Raw genomic sequence first — 21,449 nt, forward strand, 5'->3', positions numbered from 1 at the left:
AATGTACGAAAACTGTATATCCAGGGCAAATAGAAATTGCTCCGTCCTGATGGTGGTAATCAAGTACGCGTTTGCGTTGGGTGAGGGGTGCCACAGAAATGTGAGAAAAGCTTACGCAAACTGTTTGGCTTTGTGTGCGAAAAAGTCGCTCAGCCACAATTACCGGGGTGGGAGAGACCAACCAAGATGACCAGCCCGCCGAGTTCTCCCTACTCCGGTACGCCGCCCAATGTCAGCTTGGACAATACCTCAGAGCACCAGTCGCAGACGCAACAGCTACATCCGTCATCGAAGAATGTAACAAGACGAGACGGTAGTGGTAGTGGAGGTAGCGCTAGTCGAGGACTAGCTATAGTAACTTTACAAAGAGTCACGGAACATCGACTTGCAATACAGCATCTGCGGGATTTGAACGCTATACATCGTCGAGGTAGAGGTTCAGGAAAGAGTAGATCTCACGAAGTAGCAGTGAAATTCGAAAATATGAGGGACAAACGACAGCTTGTTGTGAACCCAGCTACCAAAGGGATACCTAGTCAACTCCAATACGAGTCTTTTTCGAAGGTCTCTCATCTTCGGATGTACCATCAACCTCCCCAAGTGGACGAGACAGAAACCGTCCAATTCGACCCTCGCGAGCTGCATCATGGGGGACACCTTGTACACTGACTCCAGCGAGTGCAGCTTGCTCTAGGGTCTTGAGATCCGCTATGTTGCGGTGAGATTCTCGGATGGGGGCGAAGCGCATGTGAGGGTATGATTCTTCGAGACATTTACGAATCTGCAATGCGATGACCTTGGCGAGTAGCGGTGGAACAGCGTTGCCTATTTGTTTGTACTGCTTGCTCGGAGGTCCAGCGAATCGATGATTGTCCTGAGCAAGAGTTATATATAAGCTGAGAAAGGATGTTAGGATGCCGTGACATGGCTGCACTGACAGGAAAAGACGAGATCCGTGCGAGTTCCCTCGGGGACATGATCTCATTCTCATACACTTGGTGAGGCAGAAAATCAGTAACACGAAGACGACAGGCAATATACGTGCACTCAGGTGTGTTCCACAATGAGTACCACGGACAATTACTTACAAGGATGGCAGCAGGGCCAGTTCCCGTTAGGAACCGTCAGAATAGCTGTAGTAACGATAAATCTATCAGGACAATTGATCTTTCAACGAATGCCACATCACTTACTGCCGAGTGGCTCATCGTAGCTCCCTATGGCCCGTTTTCTGTCCCAGGTCGGATTCGCTGGCTTTCCTGTTCGATGATGAGTGACTGAACCAGATGTTTGGGCGCCAAGCGAAAGCGCGTAATCGGTTGGCTGAGGTTGTCCTCCGTCCTTCGGGACATCGCAGTGTATGCCAAGCTGATCAGTCCGTTGGATTTTGACACGAGGGTTACGCCATTGCAGGTCCCCAATAGCGTCCCTGACAGTTACGAACGGCAACAGCCCTTTCACCTCTTCGTTCTCCCTCTCACGGCGCGGAGAATAGTGCGTCGGTATGGGAGATGCTGGTAAGGGGAGACCCCGGCGCACAACATACAGAGCGAATCTAGGGCGCTCGGAGCCTACTCCGAACTTGGCAGCGTTGAGCGTCATATACTTCACGGAGTCACCCTGTTCAAGGAAACCGCGAAGCATGGCACCAAACTGAGGCCGGTATCTTGTTGCGAGAATGGTCTAGCGATAGAGTTCCAATATCATTCAGCCACGAAGGGGAATGCGCATTCAGAATGCACTCACAGCGACATTCTCGATGCACTACATATCCAAGGACATCAATGACAGAGCTGATGGGCGATGATCGTTATCGTAGAAACACATACCGCATAGGGAGGACGGAAGTGTTTGATAGCGCGCAGGACGGTCTGAAGCTGCGCTTCATTTTCTGCGTCATCTTTTCCAGGTTTGCGTTTTGCGTTGCTGAACGGTTGACAGGGCGGACTGGCCAGTAGCACTGCGACGCTGCGCTTCCATTGAATTTTTTCAGTCTCGATGTCGTCTATGAACGTTTCCACATTCTCATGATACACTTTAATATGCGGAAAGTTGGCCTTGACAAAGACAACGTTGCACCTATGTCAGTAGGGAGAGGAGTGACGTGTGTAAGGAAGGAATGGCGTACCTCGTAGCTAAGAGCTGCGAATACATCTCTCTCTACCCCAGCTAAACCACAGAACCCAGCGTCTTCGAAACCTCGAGCTGTGCCACCGCAGCCGGCATAGAGCTCTAATGTTGTCGGGTCATCGAGGAAGGGTGGCGTCTCTTGTCCGGCGGCTTCTGGATAGGCTGCTGTTTCGAGCAACTCATACCAATCGTCTCCGGGAGGGATCCGGAATATGGATGTACTATTACATTCGCGTTCGGAGACCATAACAAAATAACACAAGAAAATAGAAAGCCCTCCAAGGGACTTTGGCGGGGGAGAATTCTTGATGAACTCCTTGTGATGCACTGCGACTTCTTGGATCACCTTGACGATGGACAATGAGGAGATGCGCTCCCATAATCGTCGCTGGGGAGATTCCTCTTGAGCAATCCAGATAAGTTCATTCTCGTGAACTTCAGGAATCTTAAAGTAGTCTCCTGCCTTGATATATCGGGTGACCACAATGCTGGCAGACTTCGACTTCTTCGACTTTGGGACAGTGATCTGAAGAATGTGGATGACAACTGAGCTTTGGGCTTGGCCACGCCGAAAGAGAATCTCATATTCGTGGTCGACTTTCAGCTCTTGCCCATCTAGGACGTAGCTTTCCACTTGACGGTGACTGGTAGTGTCCTTGTCATTGTCCTTGCTGTCTTCCTCGTCGCGCAGATGGAGGTCCTAAACGTCTCATATGTCAGTGAGGCCCCGATGAAGGCGTACTTGGAGTGTTAAAATACCTCGTCATCCTCTAACTGCAAGAAGGTCGCTGTTCCGTCATCGTCCTCGGAGCAGACATAGTCCTCGTCGCCATCGTCGTCGTCTTCTTCCTTGTCCCCGTCAGTGTCTTCGTACTCATCGTCATGGTCGTACTCATCGCCATCGTCGAATTTCTCGTTACTGCTCGAACTCCTTGAATCGAGAGAAGGCGACTGTGGGGTACTTCGCTTTTTACGAGGGTGTACAGTTGAACGTTTCTTCGTAGTAGTAGATGTCCGGGATGGTTTGGACCGCTTACTGTTGGCAGCCTTCTTGGTGGCTTGTGACTTCCGCTTGCTACTAGGCGCAGTGAGTTTCGGGGCTGCGGACTTCTTTGCTGGCGACGGCTCACAGACCGAAGGCTCAGGAGACGAGGACGATGCTCTAAAGTCCGGAAGAGGATCATGAAAGACAGGTGGCGTCAAGGAAAGCGTTGGTAGGGGTGCTGGCGACGGCGACGGAGAGCGCCTCAGAAAGGGATTTTTGGGAAGCTTCTCTTTCGCTGGTTGGACACAACTTGCGTCATCCAAAGCCAAGGAATATATCCGGATGAATGTGACAGTCGAATCGATGACGCCAGACCAAGAACAAGTGTGAAGATCTTCCACTTCCATGACTTCAGATTCGTCGGAAGAGTGCAGGCTTAGACGATAAGTCGATGCTCCGCGAGCATTAGACCATTGTATCTCGAGCGCGCTTTCGGATTTCCATTCTATGCTGACAGTGTCTGGGCTGAGGGGTGGCGCAGTGAAGTAGTGACACGGGCTCCAGATTGCAAGGTCACAGTTTCGTCTAACTTGCGCGAGGTACCGTTCACCGGGCTGAAGACCGCGAAGGACAATCGACGTGCCTTCAGCAGTTGTGAACTCGGCTGTAGCGAGCGTAGACAAAACAAACTTATTAGCGCAGATTCTCAGAAACCCACAGACGAACTGAACTTACGCAGTGGAAGTGGTGCATCCTCCACTTTGTCTGTTACTCTCTGAGTGATTGGGTCCTGATATGTAGACTCCTCTTGAACACGATTGATGTCTATGGCAGGCGTTGGAGGGACATCCGGTGGCATGTTCGGCGGTCCATAGGGCACTGTGATTTGACCCTCAATGCCTCCAGAAGTACCATTGGTTGGTAATTCCTCGGGACAGACGACCTCTTCCTGGAGCTTGTCTTGATCCAGATGCATCGGTATCGCAATCTCATCCAAAGTGGCAACAACATTTTCGGAGGTTTTGTGTGCGTCACTGCCAGTAACTGGAGATCTGGCTTGCTTATCGTCGGGAATGGATACCTTCGGCGGAGGACTGTTCTCGAATGCTATAGACACCTCTTCATTCAGGCCAGTGGCTGTATCATCCTTCTGGGAGTGGGCGTCATGATTCTCGTGGTCTGGGATTGGCGAAGGTGGAGGCAGAGGTGCTCGAAAGATGAAGGCATGTTTAGGTGCGTCTTCGTCCGGACAAGAGGTGGAAATCAGCCTTAATACGAAGTGGTCAGAGACGTCTAGAGCGGCTTCCCACTGGAAGGAAGATACAAGATTGTCTCCTTCGACTTCGAAAGCACACGAAAGACGGCGAGGAGTCTGTGATGCGATATTGCGATGATCACACTTGATTGAGTACTTTTGGCCGGATTGGATCTGCAACTCCTCCACGACAAGACCCGCAATGTAAAGCGATGGACAATCGCAAAGCGTTTCTCGGTCTTCGTGACGGGTCATGTATCTTGGACAAGTCGTGAAGCCCGGTTTCGTATGGATGAAGCTGTGGTGACATCAGTCTATGCGGAAGCCAAGTCTAGCAATGATATAAGTGGTACTCACTCCGTCTTTAAAAGCTGGTCCGAAAGTAAGATGCGGTCCTCTGTCACAGAGCTCTCCACGCCTTGAAGGTCGAAGTGGCACGACTTGAAAGTCCACTTTCCGAGGTACTGCGACATAGCCGGGTCCAAGCGTAGAAAAGCGCGGAATGTGTGAATCGTCTGAGATTCTGTTGATCGTAACTGTTGCCGCTCGCGATCAGGAAGCTTGATGAACTTCGCCTCGCGTGCTTCCGACGGTGTCGCGACCACGCTGTGCTTACGAAGGGAATCCCAGAGTCCCTGGGTGAGACGGACCGGTGTCATCTTTAACGAGCCTTCAATGATACGAGTAGGCTCTGTGGTGTCGGTGGCGTAAAAGAAAAAAGCACCCAAGCCATACTCATCCTGCAAGCCCTTGAAGAGAGATACGGCCACCTCCTTGCTAATACAGCTCGACAGCTCGTTGACTTCCATACAATGCTCGTGATGAAAGAGCAAGTTGATGTACTTTTTGCGCGCATCGTCCGAAGCAAGTAACAGGGGCGCCCAGATTTGATAGATGACCCGAGACGCTTGACGTCGATCACGGAGACCATCGCGGTCGCGATTCAGAGTGACACCGTGCATGAAATTGACGCCGTAATGTAGTCCTAGTTTGGGATCCTTGTCTGGGCGCACCATAACACTCTTGACCTAAATGTACACATGAATTAATACTTATCATGCACATATCATGTGTATAAAGGCAGTCAAGAACGCACAAAAATTTGGTTGCGATGTTTTTCGTCTAGAAGGACCCAACCTGTACCGCTCTCGGCACGCTCTTGCAATGTCATGGGGAGGGTCAAAAGTGGTGGGCGAAGAAATAGAAACCGGTCGAATTGGGTGTCGGACCAATCGAAATGTGATATTTGTGTGAGAACGCCTTCAACTCGGCGGGGTGACTTGCGAGAAATGTAGCAGAACTCGTCAAGTTGATTGAATCCAAAGACCCAAGTATCCTTTTCGATGTGATAGTACAGTTGACGTGCCATGGACATGCACCCGGGGCACCAATGCCCTGGCCTCAAGATAGCGACGCCACCTGCGGACATTCGTAAGACTTCGACTCCTAGAGTACCATGGGGTTAAAGGTGACATACCGACCTTGGCCCCTTCGCCTTTACCACCAATGTATTTTTCTTTACTGGCGTTCTTGGTAGTAAACCCAAATGTCCATGCCGATACGTTCATTTTCCCGATATTGAACAGCTCGATGTTTCCGAAGCCCGGATGATTGGGGTAAGGCATCCACGCAACGTAGCCTAAGGGCGGAGGTTTCGCCTGTTTTCTTGTCGATGGCTTATCTGTGCTTGCCGAAGGTTGGTCATCTGCTCTGTAGAAGTAGAATACGATGGTGTCGTTCGCGGATGCTTCTGGGGGTGGGGATGTAGGGTCGGCAGTATTGACGAACTGCCCGTTGTGAAACTCCTCTACCAGCAACTGATGTTGCTGTAATCCTGTAGCTTCCAGGATGCCGTCAAAGACGTTTTGAACGAGCTCGCGAAGTCCCTGTGCGGGGCCCCAACCGTCCGCTTTGCCGTAACTGCGTTTCACATTGAGGCGACAAAGGTGCTTGCTCTTGGCGTCCTTCTCCGTGAATGGTGAGGGGAATGTAGGTGGTTTTCCTCTGGCGTTCCACGGGCGCAATTTCTTGCGTTTCGGTTCTTTGGGCGTTGGTGGCTGCTTAGGCTTTGTCGAGGTTTTTGGTTTCGGTGGCGCTTTGAGTTTATCTTTAGATTTCGCTGAAGACTCAAATGTCGGTATTCGAAGACAGAAAGATAATGACTCCCATATATATAAGGCAATCGACGTACCAGAGTCTCCGAGGCAGTCGTCGTCGTCTTTCTCGGATCCCTCATCGGAATAATCAGAGTCTTCGTAGTCTGAGTCCCAGTCCGCGTCTTCCAGATCAGGTATCTCCTCAATTGTAACATCAGGATGGCCTGAGCTCATGCCTTTTCGTAGCACGGAAGATCAATACGACACCCAGTCGTGTGTGTCGAAGTTGAAAACGGTGACTTGGCGGTCAACTTCTCAGTCGGCGCTCAGCGATTTCAACCCGGCTACGGTCCGCCGAATCCGGAAAGGAATCGGGTGGCGTTAGTGATTCTGGGCCACAATTTCATGGGCAAGCCGCAAAATCGGTCGAGCGCCCGTAAATTTACAAAATATGGTCATACAGACGGAATTCTAGAGTTTCTGTCCTTTTAGTATATTCTGACACGTTCCTCCACAGCGTACACAACTAACATATCACAAGAGGCCACTATTCGTGAGGAGCTAGTCGTCCTCTTGCCTCTTCAGCCCACTGAGATCCCTGGTTGTTCTGTGAAAGTCGAAGTTATCAGGACCAGATATTTGACGCACTGCGACATAACAAAGAGGAAATTACCCAGTAGTTGAACCAAAGACGTCTACGGCGTCAATGCGGGTCTCGTCCTCGCCACCCTGGTTCGATGCGACGAAAATCTAAAACGCCCACCGAGCAAATAATGCATAAGCCATCTACTCGTACAAGAATGTTGGTTTCAAATACATGAGAGAAGACACTCACATGTATACTGTTCACATTCTGGAACCTCACAAACCTCAGGGGCACAGCCTGACCCTCCCCTGCGACCTGCTCCGGCGTCAACTCTAGAATCTGTGCAACTTCAGGCTCCTGAGCATCTTCAACATCGTCAAAGCTAATCGCGGTCTTGTTGACGAGAATTTTGACGAGTTTGGGAGCTTGAGAGGCGGAGGATGATTTGATAAGGATGGAGCGAATGCGGACAGTTTGATTGAACTTTGGGCAGCAGAGTGAGATGGAATGACCGTGACATTGATGAACAATGAATTCCAGGGTGTGTGTTTGTGGAGATTGACCATAGATGAGTTTATTATAGATCAAGTTGGGTTACAGGATATACAGAAAGCACGCACCTCAATAGACAGAAGCAACTGCTCATCGGCATCACTCAAAAGGTATGCTCCTGTGGTATTCTTCCTACGGTTCCCGAGAATATCTTTAAGAGTATGTCCATCGGCCTCATTCAGACAGTTAAGTTGCTTCAGATCGAGGTGCTCCAATAGCGAGGTCTGTCGCCACAAACAGATTCTCGTCAATCCTCCTGGTAAGTATATGAGTGAAAGAAACAAGCGTGCCTCCCCAACCGTTCCCGACCCTGACGATGAGGCTCCAGCTCCGCCAGAGTCAGACGACTGACTGTGAGTTCTGATGCGACTCTCCAAGCCGCTCGGATCTGCTCCTCTCAACTAAATCGCCACACAACCATCCAATCGTATGAGATCGAGCTCTTCACGAATGAAATTTCGAGAGTGCATAATGTACGCACTGTATCGACGACGGCTTTATTCTTGATGAAGAGGAATGTAGGCATGGCGGTGACGGAGTATTGCTGAGCGACCGGCTGCACTTGATCTACGTCCACTCTCGCGAACGCGACGTCTGAGTATCTTTGGCTCAATTGAGTGAAGCGGGGTGCAATAGCATGACATGGGCCTATACATTGAGAGAACGCAAGAAGGATGCGAATAACGATAATCTGAGAGATCTAGACGTCCAGAGCAAGGAGAAGCGTGAGGAACGGAGCGTACCACACCACTGTGCATGAAAGTCGATGACTGTGAGGCCAGTTTTCTTCGCCTCCAACAGCGCGTCCAGCTCAGCTTTCGAGTGAATCTCTTTGATAGGTGCCATAGCTGGTATAATCGAGGTGTTCAGGGTGTGAGTAGATGAAGGATGAGGGAGAGACACAAAGTGATGGGCGCCACAGCGGTTGAGAATGACGAATCCTCACAACGCCACAACAATTTTTGGACTCCGCTGACGCGTATAAGGAGTGCTTATGCACAATATCTTCAAACCAATAAAGTACTACAGGGTTTCTGAAAGAAAGATAGGCAAAGTTATAAATATTCAATTCTTGCGCCCAAAGTAAAGTTCTCGCTCAAATATCCAATTATACATATTCGCCGATACGGTACGTGTACTCCTCTGGACGTAATGCCGACCAACTGCCAACCGTATGTCCCTTGGATGAAAACCTACGACTATCCGAGTCATGGTCATCATCCACGATAGCTTCTGAACATTCCAGTCGTAGTGACAACCAGTATGGCAGCGAAAACGTAGAACACTCTCCCTTCCTTCCCCGGGTCGCCACCCGAGAGTGAGTTCCGGAGAGGAAGGAAGACGAGGCCGACGAAGAAATTGGCGATCCCTAAGTTCACGAGTCATGACGAAGTCAAGGGATATCATCAGTGAAGTTGAAAGATAAATATATGGAAATAACCAACAATTGAGGGAGAGAGCGACCGAGGACAGAGCGCCGACGGCCTAGTCAAAAAAGAAACCAGGGCAATAATTGTTAGTGTGCAACATGATCAGGCCAGACGGAGAACACCCCGAGCTTTTGAACTTACATGCGAAGGTGACACCTCAGGGATGATCACGAACGGAACCGGACCAAGACCGATAGCGAATGACCTGTTGAATGTCATGAAACACTGTCAGTATCGTCTGTAGAGTAGAAATGTAAGGCAATGGGAGCGAACGTACATTACAAATGTCATGATTGCTGCACTAGCCAAGGATACGACATTTGCGTCGAGTCCGACTCCTACCAAAACCAGCGATACAAGGGCACCGCCTACGGATAGCAGTAGGAGGGTTCTGCGGCCAAGTCGCTGCGACGTGAAATGAAGTCAGCCGGCATTGAAATTGATGACATAAAGGTAAAGCGACGGACCTCGATAAGGAAGATGGGAGGGAAGGTCATGATAGCATTGACGATTGTAATGCCAAGTGAGACGAAGGGACCAAGATCTGGAAGGGCTTTGGAGAGAATATCGTTGCTGTAGTAGAGTACTATCTCCGTGCTAGTAAGACTTCTGCTACCGATGATTCGGATGAAAGGGGTAGCTTACCAGCATTGATACCTATATCCGGATCAAGTGTCGTTTTATGCGGTCAATCTCTACGAAAGTAACCACACCATACGTAGATAAAAGATGGGCTTACCAGACAGCTGCTGAGAAGTCATGGCAAAGCAGACAATGGCAAGTGGACGGCGAAGTTCTGAGGACTTTACGAGGTCAAGGAAGGACACCGTGGGTGCTTGCTTGTGTGCTATACGGAGCCTCCTATCTGCCTCGCTCTCGTTTTCGTCATCTGCTTCGCGTTCCAGCAGGGGATCATGGGCTTCGGCATCACCACCCGGTGCTAAAATCCTCCCATTAGCTGTGTTGGCTCGTGAGGAAGGAAAATACATTAGGAAGGAGACGACATGAGACTTACATTCTCCACTCGGTCCAAAGGTTGCTTCCGAGGTGCTCCAGAGTCTCTTTTCAATTTTCTTGACGTCCTCAACGCCACCCTTGCTTCGTAGCCATACTGGACTTTCTGTGACGAAAGGGCTAATGACGAGTTGAGCGAGGGAGATAAAACATGAGAAAAGGAGAACAATGCGCCACGTCGTGGGCTTGGCGAGGCGGAGACCCATGGCTTGAGTTATCATTATACCGATGACGATGGCGAGCTGGGTTAGGACGCCTTAGCGAGAAGGTATGTAAGGGGAGGGAGTCGCTACAATATTGGAGAAAAGGCTCACCGACACTGCCTTTGATTCTCGTGGGGGCGATCTCTGAGAGGAAAATGGGACCAACACAAAGTCCGATGCCAGCTCCTACACCCGTCAACATCCTATTCATGCGGCGTTTAGTTACTGTGACCCATTCGACATCTGCTCTAAGCGAAGGAACGGACCTTCCGAAACACAGAACCGGGACGTTTGAAGCTGCCGTCATCAACGCTGCCCCAGCCGCAACGAACATCGAGCTCGCCTGTACTGCCCCTTTCCTTCCATACCGATCCATAACCGAGTTAGCACTGAGGGATCCGAGTAACCCACCGACGGTGAATACGGAGGTAAGAAGGGAGAATGTTGCGTCGGACATGAGAATGCATGTTGGGAGATTATAGGAGTATGGAGTGAGGGGGTCGTGGTCTTTGCAAGTCAAAACTGCTTGGATTTGGTTGAGGGTAGATATATGGTAGCCGTACTGCGCAGAGAGGATGATTAGGGGCTCAGGCTTGCGCGATGGTGCTGCAGCAGCATAACGTTACCTAGGACCATGTTACGATTGAAATGTATCAGAATGATACTGCAATACGGTCTAGTATGATAAAAGTACCTGAAAAGATACTACGAGGACCCATGTACAGACGAGCCAGCCAAAAGTCGTGAAAGAATGCTGCGGAAGCATTTCGTGCGCCATTTCGAGTGTAAGAGTTCTGTAGCCTCCAATCCTCCGAATGGATTATATTGTTCTACGTTCTTATATGCCTTGGGAGTAAAGGAAAAGACGCAAGAAGAGTGAAGGCAAAGGAGATGGTGGAGAAGAGAGAGGAGTGTGGCGCAGCAGGTGCCAGCAACGTGATGTTGATGAACTGCGCCACACCGATCGAGACCTTCGGTTCCGCTACATACGCCACGGACGGCACACCCCAACCAACTGCCGCAACATTTGGTTGACGGTTTCTCGAAATAAAATCGGTGTTTTCAATCAATATTACAGCTCAATCGACGTAATTAGCTATAAAATGGAAGGGCAGTGTATTCTGAGCTACTACTTATCACCCCATACCAAAGTCTTCCGCTTTATCGAACTCCTCCCAATCAGGTCCGTCATCGGGATCCTGCAGTACGTCAATCTGCATCACAGAGGACCGTAACCAGCTCAAATCGATCGGTGGGATAGTACTGCATCCAGTAAACCGTAGTCTGGTCACCGGCGATCCCAATTCCTTCCTTCGTACCAGCAACTTCTTCAGCACCTCGAGGCGGGTGCGGCATTCGCCACCACCAAAGTAAGGTACTTCCCTCGACAGGTCCAGGTGCAGTATTTCGAGGAAATATAGCTGTGGAAAGAGCTCGACGCCCGTCTCATTCCCATCTTCGTCGATCTTAGCACGAGACATGTGCTTCAAAGTCTCTTCGTCTTCGAGGCGGAGACATGTGACGTTTGGAAGATGCTGAAGTATGATTTGTTTAGTCCATAATTCAGGCACCCTGTCGTGGCACAACATCGCAAGAGTATTGACCTCTCGGCACGGAAGGGTATGAAGAAACGCATGGATGGTATCAACGCTATTTTCCTGCCATTTTATCTCCAAGTCGAGGCAGTTTCCGGAGAGCGATGGGGTATCTATCGAGTCGAGAATATCGTCCCCATTGCCGTGCCACGAGCTGTGAATATAAATGCCCTGTCCCGAGGTGTAAATCGCGAGTTGCCGGAGGACTACGTGACGGTAAAAATGGTTCGCCAGTGCGGAAAAGACGGGAAGACAGTTAGAGGTCGAGGGACCCAAACCAGGGATGATCCTTGATATCTTCACTTCAGCAGTCTCTGGGACGGCTAGAATTCCCAGGAGAGAGGAGAATTCCATGGCAAATCCACTGAAATTTAGAAGCTGGAGGTGGGGAAGGGATATTCGACGGCTTCTGGCAAACGCGAAGGGATCTTGCGTGGCACCGGCGTCGTTGAAAACGTCCCACAATTTGAGGGTTTCGAGTTGTGGATTCCCGTCTAGGATTTCAAGTAAGGCGCTGTGGGGTACAGGGATGGGAGAATCGATGTCCTGCGCTATTTCCAAATGAGTGAGATCTCGGAAGGACAATAGCTTTAGTGGCCAATCGCTCGTTACTCGGCGAAGGTTGATGTGTCGCAGATTGGGAGTGGCGTTACCGAGGAAGTTTGGAGGAAGGGAGAAAGAGTTTCCAAGATCAATGGAATGGAGCATCGGTGTGGGCTGGGTCAAGGAGCTCGCGATCATGGATATTGGGTTGGTGGGGAAGTCCCACAGACGAATAGACTTCAGGTGATCGGCGTGACTTTCAATCGCTTGGGTGATAGTCTCGGGAAAAGGTATCGGGCCCTCCCATTGAAATGCAGGGATGAACGAGGAATGTAAAGACAACGGCGTGGATCTCGCTCGTCCGAGTATCACGGAGAACCATACATGCCCAAGCCGGAATGTTGGCCTGCGCCATAGCGATGATTGGCCTAGGGCCACTTGTCTCCAGTGACGGCATACATGTGTGACAGTGATCCATCCCAGGGGGGCCTCTCGTGTGTTTGCGAACTTCATTTCGAGTGGATCTTCATCGGCGAGAAAATCAAAGCATCGTGCAAGTATCTCCACAGGAAAGATGTGGATGTACGGTAAGCGATCAAGTTGCGCTTGGAACTCGCTTGCGACGCGCTGGAGAGTCGAAATTTCGATTTCGAGCCTTTGCCGTGTTACATTGAGTGACGCAGGATGTGGGTGTGCGAACACATCATTGTATTCGTTGAGTCGCGGCCGAGCAGCTTCATCCCAGTACGTATTCACGATGCTGGGCAGAACGAAATAGTACTGTCAGAATACACATACCCCATGTGATGAGACAAAATTTCAACAGACTTGATGAAGTCGTCGTTTCCCGCGAAAGTAGTCATTTATAAAAACCACAAATTCAAGAAGACGGTAATTTCGGCGATCCGACCACTCTGAAGCGTGGTAATTATTGACAGGTCAGATTAGTTAGATATATTCGTAGTGTAGTTGCTTACCTGTGATCTTAGGTCCACTCCCTATCAATGGTCCTGAGATAAGTTAAGTACTAGGCACTGGATGCCTCGGCGCCTTTAGGCTCTATTAGTAACACTGGCACCCCTCAGAGGTTCAAGTTCGAAGGCGTGTATGCCATTTATTCGACTCACCGTATGAATTATGGGTCGATTACAAATGCTTAGAAGATGATGACTCTCCAAGCCGTAGCGTTCAGCAAGGCAGGAGAGCAGCTGTGACGGCGTCGTTCGTGACTAGGAGTAAGTAGGAGACGATCACGTTCAACTTGCGATTTGCACGAAATTCAATCAGTGCCGGCACGTTCCGTAGCTCCGGTGCCACACAAACGCCACACTGCTATTGCTACCGTACTCTACATGTATTAGTATCTCTCAAGGACTGCAAACCAGTCGCCTTAAGCAAGTAATTGTCAAGAGACAGTAACAGAGTGAAGAACAGGGATGAACCGTCTTGACGATTGATGCGTCTGGTTGGGAAGCTAGGCCTACAGCTCACACAAGAGAGCTGCCTCTCCGCTTCGCTAGCATCATCCGGGAGATACCCAATATCGCTGACCCAGCCAAAATCACCGTCTTAAACATAGAAAGGAGCCCGGCAATGTCATCAGTAGTCATGACATTGTATATCAATCCTTTTTGAGTCGGCATACCACATTGAATGCCACTGCTCTGGACCAGATGTAGTGAGGCGGATCCAGCAATGCTCCGCCGATGGGAGTGCCAGTGAGGAGAGCAATCCCGAAGAAAAACGCTGCAATACCGATGCGTATTCCGACTTCATTCGGACTGGTTGCGAATGAAGTAAGAGCCGGGTTGATCATTGAAAAGACTGTATATGTAGAAGTAGACATATTGTCGATTGGTCAACGTAGGCCGAGTCGAAAGGAGAAGTGAAGACTGTTACGAACATGCGCCTGAGAAGAATCCATACATAATTGCAAAGACGATGACTCCTCCGGAAGTCGGCGTTCGCAACATCACTGTGATGAGACACGCTGCAACTACAGTCGGAAGAAGCATGACTTGCGGTAAAATGTGAGAAACTTTTCCCTGTGCTAGTCCTAGAGGAAGCGATACACATACTGTTTAGGTTTCCCCAGCGGTCACCGAGAAAATTAGGTATCGTCCTTCCAAAAATCGAGGCAGTATTGAGGATTGTGATCTGATTACAGAAAACGTTTGGGAATACGCTATACAAGTGTCGAGGGATGGCTCACGGAATAAAACGCTAAATTAGTAGACACTCCGTGGAGAACAGCGAACAATTGCAAGTAGAAGACTGTGGATTTCTCAGTCATTGAAATAAGGATAAAATGTGTCAGAATCGTAATTCTTACATGGGAAAAACATTCCCCAGAAGACAAGCCAACCCCTAGGGTACAAGAAAGCGGGGAGGTATGTCAGTTGCATTCAAATCGAATGAAAAGAATAAAATGTTCACCCAACGATACACAGTATATATGGCGTGTCGCTCAGAATAGAACGGAGAGACGGCGCTACATAATTAACTCTCTCCTTCCGACTCGGCAGGCGAGTTTTCATCAAGAGATTTGCAACGAGCAGAAGAACCAATGTGATAAACGCGACCGCTCTATATGGGATGAATAAATTTGATAAATTGGGTTATCAGAGTATCAGAATGTTGATGTTAAGAACGTTCTCACCTGACTGCCCAAGCAAAACCTACACTACTGTTAATTAGATGGTTGAGCATTATAGGCCAGATCACGCCGCCTAGAGAGGAGCCTGAGATGTTTTGAGCGTTCGATACATCGCTTCGACATAGAGCTCTCTCATGGCCCGCACCTGAGATTGCAATACCCTGGGCTAGTCCCCGTCTCCTTCGGAAATAATGTGAAATAACAGAGAGCGTTGGGATGAGCATGAATCCCGTGCCAATTCCCATACCCAGTCCTTGTGAAAGGAAAACCTGATAGTAATGATGTGGTTCCGTAATCGATACCATGAATAGGCTATTATTTAAGATCAGTAGATGCGATATAGAGAGTGTGTTCGTAACTCACGAGAAAGTGAACAGCACAGATCCAAAGGCCATGATATGATTAAAGTAGCCTTCGTCGAATAGTTTTCCAGCAGGAAGGCCTATGCAATAGAAAAGGCCGAACTGCGCCGAGCCTATCCAGCTTATATCCGACGCCGATTCTTCGTTCAGGGAGATGCGCTTTCATTCTATCAGCCAAAGACGATAGCGCTCGAGTAAAGAAATGTTACCGTATAATAGTCTTGAAAGACTCCAAAGCTCTGACTCATGCCTGTCGTGCAGAACAGAACCAGAAAGCTATAGTGTGTAATTCAGTAACCGCACGTCGCCATTCTAGATAAAGTTGATGGGAACGAACCCTCCGAGTACAGTCATCCATCCTTGGAATCCTCCATCAGGAAAATCTAGGTCTGGTGACGTACCACTGTCCTGAGACAGTGGTCCAATCTCCACCAGAGTCCCATTCTCGTCTTTCGCGGCCATAGACACGAACTCAGTCGGTGGTATTTGGGCGGGAGATATGTTGGAAAGCTAGAGAGAAGAGCCTTGGGATAGGTGGAGATGACTGACAAGTCAGAAAACTTCCGCTAGCGTCTACGATCTTCTGGAAGATGGCGATGAGCGTGCGATGGCAGGCAACTGTGAAGTCGAGGTGGGCGCAGGAATAACGTGGTGCTCTTAAGAGCATAGGTGCCCTCGTATAGCGATTCCGCTTCCGCGGTAGTCTGCTAGGAATATGATGGAATACCGTAATAGCCTACATGCCGTGTGAGTACGTCTACAGCGTGGGAGGTGCAGTATAAATTTACTGCTGTGAGTCGTGTTCGAATCTCGTCTTCTTTACTCCGACGGCCATAGACAAGCCGAGCGTTGGAACCTATTGGAGAGCAGGAAGAAGCCCGAACTGGTGCGAACTTCTTCGAGGTTGATCACGAGGGAAGTAGGCAGTAGAGAAGAAAACGAACGGTTTCGGCATAGGTAGTATCTGAACGACAACGGGGAGTGCTGCCTCCAGCCTCAGCTCATAAGCATTACATCCAGCAAACTGACATTCTCTCAGCTCGGAAATGATGATCTCGAAGGGGCAGAGTCAGATGATGGTCGTGACATCGCCAGAGTTTCATTGCGAAGGTAGTGAAATTGCGAAGCGAAAGAGCATGGAACTGAGGAGCGAAGACCTAGATACGAAAGATGAATCTTCCAGCTATGACTGTAAGATGTGGTGGAACCCAGTAGTAACAGTGGCAGTGTAACACACCTCAAAAACTTACATAACAAATCGGTCGGGGAGTGACAACCGCCCGAGCTTTGGCAGTGGCCTACGTAGATGACTTTGGCGGACTGACTGTTGAGCGTCGCATCATAAAGTAGTAATAATGCTGTTTGACGATTGAGTACGAGCTTGGTACGAGCACCCAGAGCAAGATAATAAAAAGAGGTCAAGGTTGCATTCAAGTCCGCTGCCGGCTTCGTCCGCGTCACCATGAATCGGCGCTTTCCGGAGTGTCAATACTGGCGATGTGGCCCAGCGTGAAAAGAGTGCCAGAAGATGGAGGCCTCCCTGGTAGGTTTTCTGAAACTCATGCATCACGACGGTAAAAAATCTCTGGGGCTATCGATTTCATGAAGCCGGCATTAGAAGAGCATTTAACTAGATACGGGTCAATCGGACGACCCTCGAAAAAGACCCCAGGAATAGCGAATCATGAAGAGTAACACCAACATGGCAATACCGTTATTCGAGATATGAATCAAGATAGCAAAGACGACGAGACAAATGTGTAACCCACTCTGCTGACCACATGTAGGAACCATATTCGATGTATATAGCGACCAGTAATCACTCGCAATAAAATATCCGTACAGTCGATCGCTTGCCACGATAAATATCCCAAGTTCAAGGTGATGTGGGCTGCATGGGTTCCGAATTAGTACTTCCCGAGTCAAATGGCTATACATGATGACCTTACTGCTATTTCATTCTCTCTCTGCTTTATGTTCACCATCAACCGCCTCTTTGCCGTCGTAGAAGGAGGATTCGCCAGGACCGACACAATCCGACGCTGCTTCAATGTCTCCAGCCCCACCTCTGTCGTACGAGATCACTGAATGATTGGCCATTCCCGTTGAGCCTGAAGACGCATGTGTGCTGCTGTGAGGCATTGATGCCAGTCTATATGATGGAGCCTCTATCGTTTCCTGGGGGTAAAAAACTGTACTGAGACACACGCTCGACCTCTGTGACGTTGAACCTGCCTGAGTCGTGCGAATGTGTAGGCTGATGGCGTTTTTATTGTGACGACTCAGCTTGCTCGGGCCAAATGGACCCCGTGAGTTAAACCTAGGTGAATATGAGATCATCAGTGTGAACAGCACGACAGGTGAGAGTGAAGGCTCACGAAGCCATGAGTGAATTAGAATAAACTGAAAGGGGGATATTGTGAGACAAGAACAGCGTGGCTTCGAGCGGTGGGAACGACCTACCTTTGGGGTAGAATGCAGTTATCGAGGAAAAAATCGCTGTAGGAAAGGCGATCAATCAAATAGGAGAATTACGGATAGAAAGGCTGGTTTACCAGTGCGCGGGATCACGATAGACTTTAACCGAAATGAAATCAGGTAATTATTCAGACCTGCAAGTATATAACAGAGGAACTTACCGTAACCATTATGCTCACAGCCATGATGCTATCAAGGAAGAGTTAGTCCTCGGCCACGAACATTCGCGTAACTTGTGTCTTACGCTGTGACCATGCCGCTCTCTGGTGACAGTTAGATATATTGCATCAATGACACGGCGAGCATTGGTAAGTGTGAAGAGCATGACATACCGATGGTCCAACGAACTATAGTTGTAATTGCGTCGTTCGTGCTGACATCAAGAGAGTTAGGTACATGGCCAGGAATACTTACAATGCATATACCTTCTGGCAGCGGTGCGTTTTTTGTACAGACAATAGCACAGCGAGCTGGTGTTGATGATGTCAATGGAGACGTCTAGGGCTGCCGTCACAATGGCGGCTCGATAGATATTATCTTGATATGGGTGTTTGGCAGTGGCCAGAGCATAGGCACAGTACGTTGATCCAACTACTTCGAGCAGAGAACCGGTCCAAGCTACTACACTGATCACGACCCATCCTGATAGGGTGTACAAGCGATAGGAATAGTATGCCTAAGCGATGAGAGGACGATTCGAAAGGCGGTATTATATGAGTATCAGAGATTTCGCTGGGAAAGACCTAATACCTACTTGTACGAGAGCGGTGATTACTCCGTGCACTACCAGAGAGTAGTCCAACGTCCAATAGCTTCGTGTAAGGCCGCTTGGGTTGCCGTAATTGGTTACATTCAACTGGTATTGATATGCCCAGAACATGATACTGTGGATAGTTTCTAGAGTCCTATCACTCGAAACTGTGTGAGCAAAGAGCTGTGAGGATACATAGAGCAAACAAGTTCTCACCACACTGAGACAACCTGTATAATATATGATAACTGAGTTATATCCGTCCTCAGTCCAGGAATGAAGACGCCCACTCACCAGATAACGGATAATCTGTCTGTCCTGAAAGCCGCTTCTCCAATACACGAAGACCTGAGCACAGCTAATAGCATAGAGAAAGGTTGATATAATGATAGATATATCAAGTCCGGCGAGATCAGCAATTTCGTTGGAGGACAAGGATTGGTCCATGACAGAGTATTGGCTCGGTGCTACATCCCGTCTCATTGAAACATGACGCTATATAAGAAGAAATCGCAAGCTCAATGTAACCGCAATGAGTTTTGGAGAATCTCGGGAACGTCGGTCACAGAGCTTGGTTGAATGTACGAATTCACCCATCTGTCGAGGTGCACACCGGAGGCTTCAGATAGGGGCCATAGACCGCTATTCGAGCTTGAACCGAAACAAAGTAACACAGACATTTGAACAGGTAAGGTCTTTCAGCATGTATGCTCGCAGTCAGGTAGGCTCCTGCGGTGATGCCGAATGCGGTACTTACCTGAAGTTTCGCGCATGATGGGCAAACAGGCATAGTGAATGAATCAATTGGCGCTAGATATGATATTTATGTCTCAAGCACGGCGTCTTTGTCCTTAACGCGAGTGTGTTCCCCGAGATCCTCCAGGGATGAAGCGGCAGTTCTATTTGCCTCGAACACTAGATAATGCCAGGGTCCAGATGCAGGAATACTGAAAACATCGCTGACAAACGGTCGACAACTCGCCGCTGCGCAGTCGTACCGTTAATTCAGCATCACCGACGATACCGCATGCTCTTCAATAAGAAGCGCAAGTCTAGGTGTCGCCTGGAATGAGAATTGTCATGAGGAGTCGGTATAGAGTCGCCATGCATGCCTTCTGTCGCAGAAACCACTGCGAACCATTGTCGTCGAGTCTTAAGCTCAGATAGTTACGAAGCGATTAGTGGCGGTAAGGCATGCAAAGCGGAGTTGAACTCTAAGAGACTCAGGGAAGACAAGTAACGCAGGCGGACGTGGGTAGATAGTGTGAGGAACGACCAATTTCAATTGAGAGCGGGCTTGACACCTGAACACGAACAAACACGAACAAACAACCAGCCCGGCCTCGCCCGGCCCGCGGCGCCACAATTTCCTTGTGTTTGCTCTCTTCCTAAGATCCGTCTCCATCACGAAAGATTTCAAACCCCCTGGATATTTCCGCCAAATAACATATGGCATAAAATACGAGTGTCTCACACCTTTCTGATGGATTTCAATAATACAGCGCCAGTGCCCAGATCAATATTAGACCGGTGCGGGATTGATGTGGGAACCTGCCGTTACTCGCTTGGTTTAGAAGAGGAGTGAGCAAGTGAGAAGAGGAAAGACGAGACGAGACACAAGCAGCACGCGAGGTCCCGAAAAAGCACGAGTATAAAGACCTCGCATCGGTCACACGCGTTCCAACGCTCACCCCATGGAGACCTCACCCCCGCCCACGGGCCTCAAACATGCTGAGCCCATGGCTAGCCATCCGTTCCAGCTACCTCTTTCCATTTCACAGAAAGAGATTGGCAACTTCCGCGCGGAGGGGGCGGTAGGCTCATACACGAATACCGTCCGCCGTCGCATTCCAACATACAAGCAATCATCAAGTCCACGAAAGACAATATTGACTCAGGGCACTGGCCAAAATACTTGCCATAAGTAAGCATCGTGAATTCTGGTTTTCGCCAAGATATTGATGAGCCTTGCACGATGCCACTAGGATGAATCTCTCGTCACCAAAGCTTACCCCAACGTCACCCCTTTTGAGAAGGCCATCACCACCACTCTAACAATGCGCCTCTCCCCAGTCCATGGCTTTACCACCGAGGCAACATTCAAAACATCCAACGGCGAAGCAACTTTACTCCCGAGCGGATTGCAGCTGTTCGATCCCGCGGACGACTTCGTTGCGGTCCCGGAGGAAACCTCAGCTACTGTTTGGCGAATGCCAGGCGGTAGGTCCTTCGGGATACAGAGGCAGACAGGGTTCTCTTTACGCTCGGTTGGACGTGGGAGGTACATGTCGAGACGTAGGGTGTCACGAAGTTAGCCAATATATGTAACCTTCTTTTGGGAGGACAATCCTCAAGCTTGGCTCTGTCCTGCGCACAACTGGAAACATTACTGGTGTTCGATGTCGTCGAAGTCTCGAAGACAATGTTACTCCATGCTAGTCATCACATAGAACGAAGCCATCTCGCTCTCGAACAAACGGATAAAGCATCGAGGGTACCTGTTCTGCTCGAGCTCGAGGCTCATGAATACAACCTAATAACCTTACTCTACCGGGCCGTCTGGACTACAATGGGCTTCTGAGGACAAACAGGGGAACTGAGGACCAAGCTGAGCGATCCGCCCTCGTGATTAAATTCACGAGGGTAAAAGTGGCCAATATCGGATCGCAATTGAAGGCACAGCAGATCCAGGCGATCGAAGGAGAGTTGGACATTGAATGATGCGCAACTCAAGCTCAAGCTTTCCAGGTCCAGTGTCTACGCCTTTAAATGCAATTTATGCTGTACCCGGTGTTAGAGCACGAACAGGGACA

The 21,449-nt window shown here is 49.4% G+C and overlaps 6 protein-coding genes across 6 annotated transcripts; all 6 read right to left on the reverse strand.

Annotated features, from left to right (window-relative positions):
- Positions 1 to 472: 472 nt before the first annotated feature.
- Positions 473 to 2,294, reverse strand: STEHIDRAFT_149544 (S-adenosyl-L-methionine-dependent methyltransferase). The gene is made up of 7 exons (XM_007308572.1): positions 2,129 to 2,294; positions 1,830 to 2,057; positions 1,747 to 1,764; positions 1,194 to 1,683; positions 1,089 to 1,133; positions 939 to 994; positions 473 to 874 (listed from the first exon to the last, which is right to left on the reverse strand). The coding sequence occupies exons 4-7, from the start codon at positions 1,642 to 1,644 to the stop codon at positions 533 to 535; spliced, it is 894 nt and encodes a 297-aa protein (XP_007308634.1). The 5' UTR covers positions 1,645 to 1,683; positions 1,747 to 1,764; positions 1,830 to 2,057; positions 2,129 to 2,294; the 3' UTR covers positions 473 to 532.
- A 4,569-nt stretch (positions 2,295 to 6,863) lies between these two features.
- On the reverse strand, positions 6,864 to 8,450 carry STEHIDRAFT_103031 (DUF1000-domain-containing protein; the record flags this gene model as incomplete). Its single annotated transcript, XM_007308573.1, is given in 7 exon segments — positions 6,864 to 7,073; positions 7,140 to 7,216; positions 7,302 to 7,535; positions 7,673 to 7,828; positions 7,895 to 8,005; positions 8,086 to 8,252; positions 8,270 to 8,450. 7 exon segments carry the CDS (start codon positions 8,448 to 8,450, stop codon positions 7,028 to 7,030), a joined length of 972 nt encoding a protein of 323 aa, XP_007308635.1. The 3' UTR covers positions 6,864 to 7,027.
- Positions 8,451 to 8,652: 202 nt separating this feature from the next.
- Positions 8,653 to 11,017, reverse strand: STEHIDRAFT_103035 (general substrate transporter; the record flags this gene model as incomplete). Its single annotated transcript, XM_007308574.1, has 11 exons — positions 8,653 to 8,973; positions 9,050 to 9,089; positions 9,176 to 9,239; positions 9,312 to 9,439; positions 9,502 to 9,620; positions 9,680 to 9,691; positions 9,774 to 9,974; positions 10,050 to 10,304; positions 10,363 to 10,454; positions 10,518 to 10,813; positions 10,946 to 11,017. The coding sequence occupies 11 exons, from the start codon at positions 11,015 to 11,017 to the stop codon at positions 8,822 to 8,824; spliced, it is 1,431 nt and encodes a 476-aa protein (XP_007308636.1). The 3' UTR covers positions 8,653 to 8,821.
- Positions 11,018 to 11,307: 290 nt separating this feature from the next.
- STEHIDRAFT_124617 (uncharacterized protein) lies at positions 11,308 to 13,296 on the reverse strand. The gene is made up of 2 exons (XM_007308575.1): positions 13,218 to 13,296; positions 11,308 to 13,149 (listed from the first exon to the last, which is right to left on the reverse strand). The coding sequence occupies exons 1-2, from the start codon at positions 13,250 to 13,252 to the stop codon at positions 11,388 to 11,390; spliced, it is 1,797 nt and encodes a 598-aa protein (XP_007308637.1). The 5' UTR covers positions 13,253 to 13,296; the 3' UTR covers positions 11,308 to 11,387.
- Positions 13,297 to 14,010: 714 nt separating this feature from the next.
- Positions 14,011 to 16,732, reverse strand: STEHIDRAFT_103037 (MFS general substrate transporter; the record flags this gene model as incomplete). The annotated part of the gene is made up of 13 exons (XM_007308576.1): positions 16,645 to 16,732; positions 16,196 to 16,590; positions 15,745 to 16,143; positions 15,617 to 15,683; positions 15,409 to 15,566; positions 15,191 to 15,357; positions 15,049 to 15,130; positions 14,826 to 14,975; positions 14,722 to 14,756; positions 14,602 to 14,663; positions 14,468 to 14,546; positions 14,293 to 14,406; positions 14,011 to 14,213 (listed from the first exon to the last, which is right to left on the reverse strand). Exons 3-13 carry the CDS (start codon positions 15,867 to 15,869, stop codon positions 14,011 to 14,013), a joined length of 1,242 nt encoding a protein of 413 aa, XP_007308638.1. The 5' UTR covers positions 15,870 to 16,143; positions 16,196 to 16,590; positions 16,645 to 16,732.
- A 957-nt stretch (positions 16,733 to 17,689) lies between these two features.
- On the reverse strand, positions 17,690 to 19,409 carry STEHIDRAFT_114419 (uncharacterized protein; the record flags this gene model as incomplete). The annotated part of the gene is made up of 12 exons (XM_007308577.1): positions 17,690 to 17,727; positions 17,871 to 17,906; positions 17,963 to 17,984; positions 18,047 to 18,074; positions 18,130 to 18,148; positions 18,218 to 18,232; positions 18,300 to 18,561; positions 18,640 to 18,819; positions 18,853 to 18,866; positions 18,931 to 18,994; positions 19,250 to 19,287; positions 19,394 to 19,409. The coding sequence occupies 12 exons, from the start codon at positions 19,407 to 19,409 to the stop codon at positions 17,690 to 17,692; spliced, it is 732 nt and encodes a 243-aa protein (XP_007308639.1).
- Between the last annotated feature and the right edge of the window lie 2,040 nt (positions 19,410 to 21,449).

Source organism: Stereum hirsutum (assembly GCF_000264905.1).
Source record: "Stereum hirsutum FP-91666 SS1 unplaced genomic scaffold STEHIscaffold_15, whole genome shotgun sequence".
Lineage (NCBI taxonomy): Eukaryota > Fungi > Basidiomycota > Agaricomycetes > Russulales > Stereaceae > Stereum > Stereum hirsutum.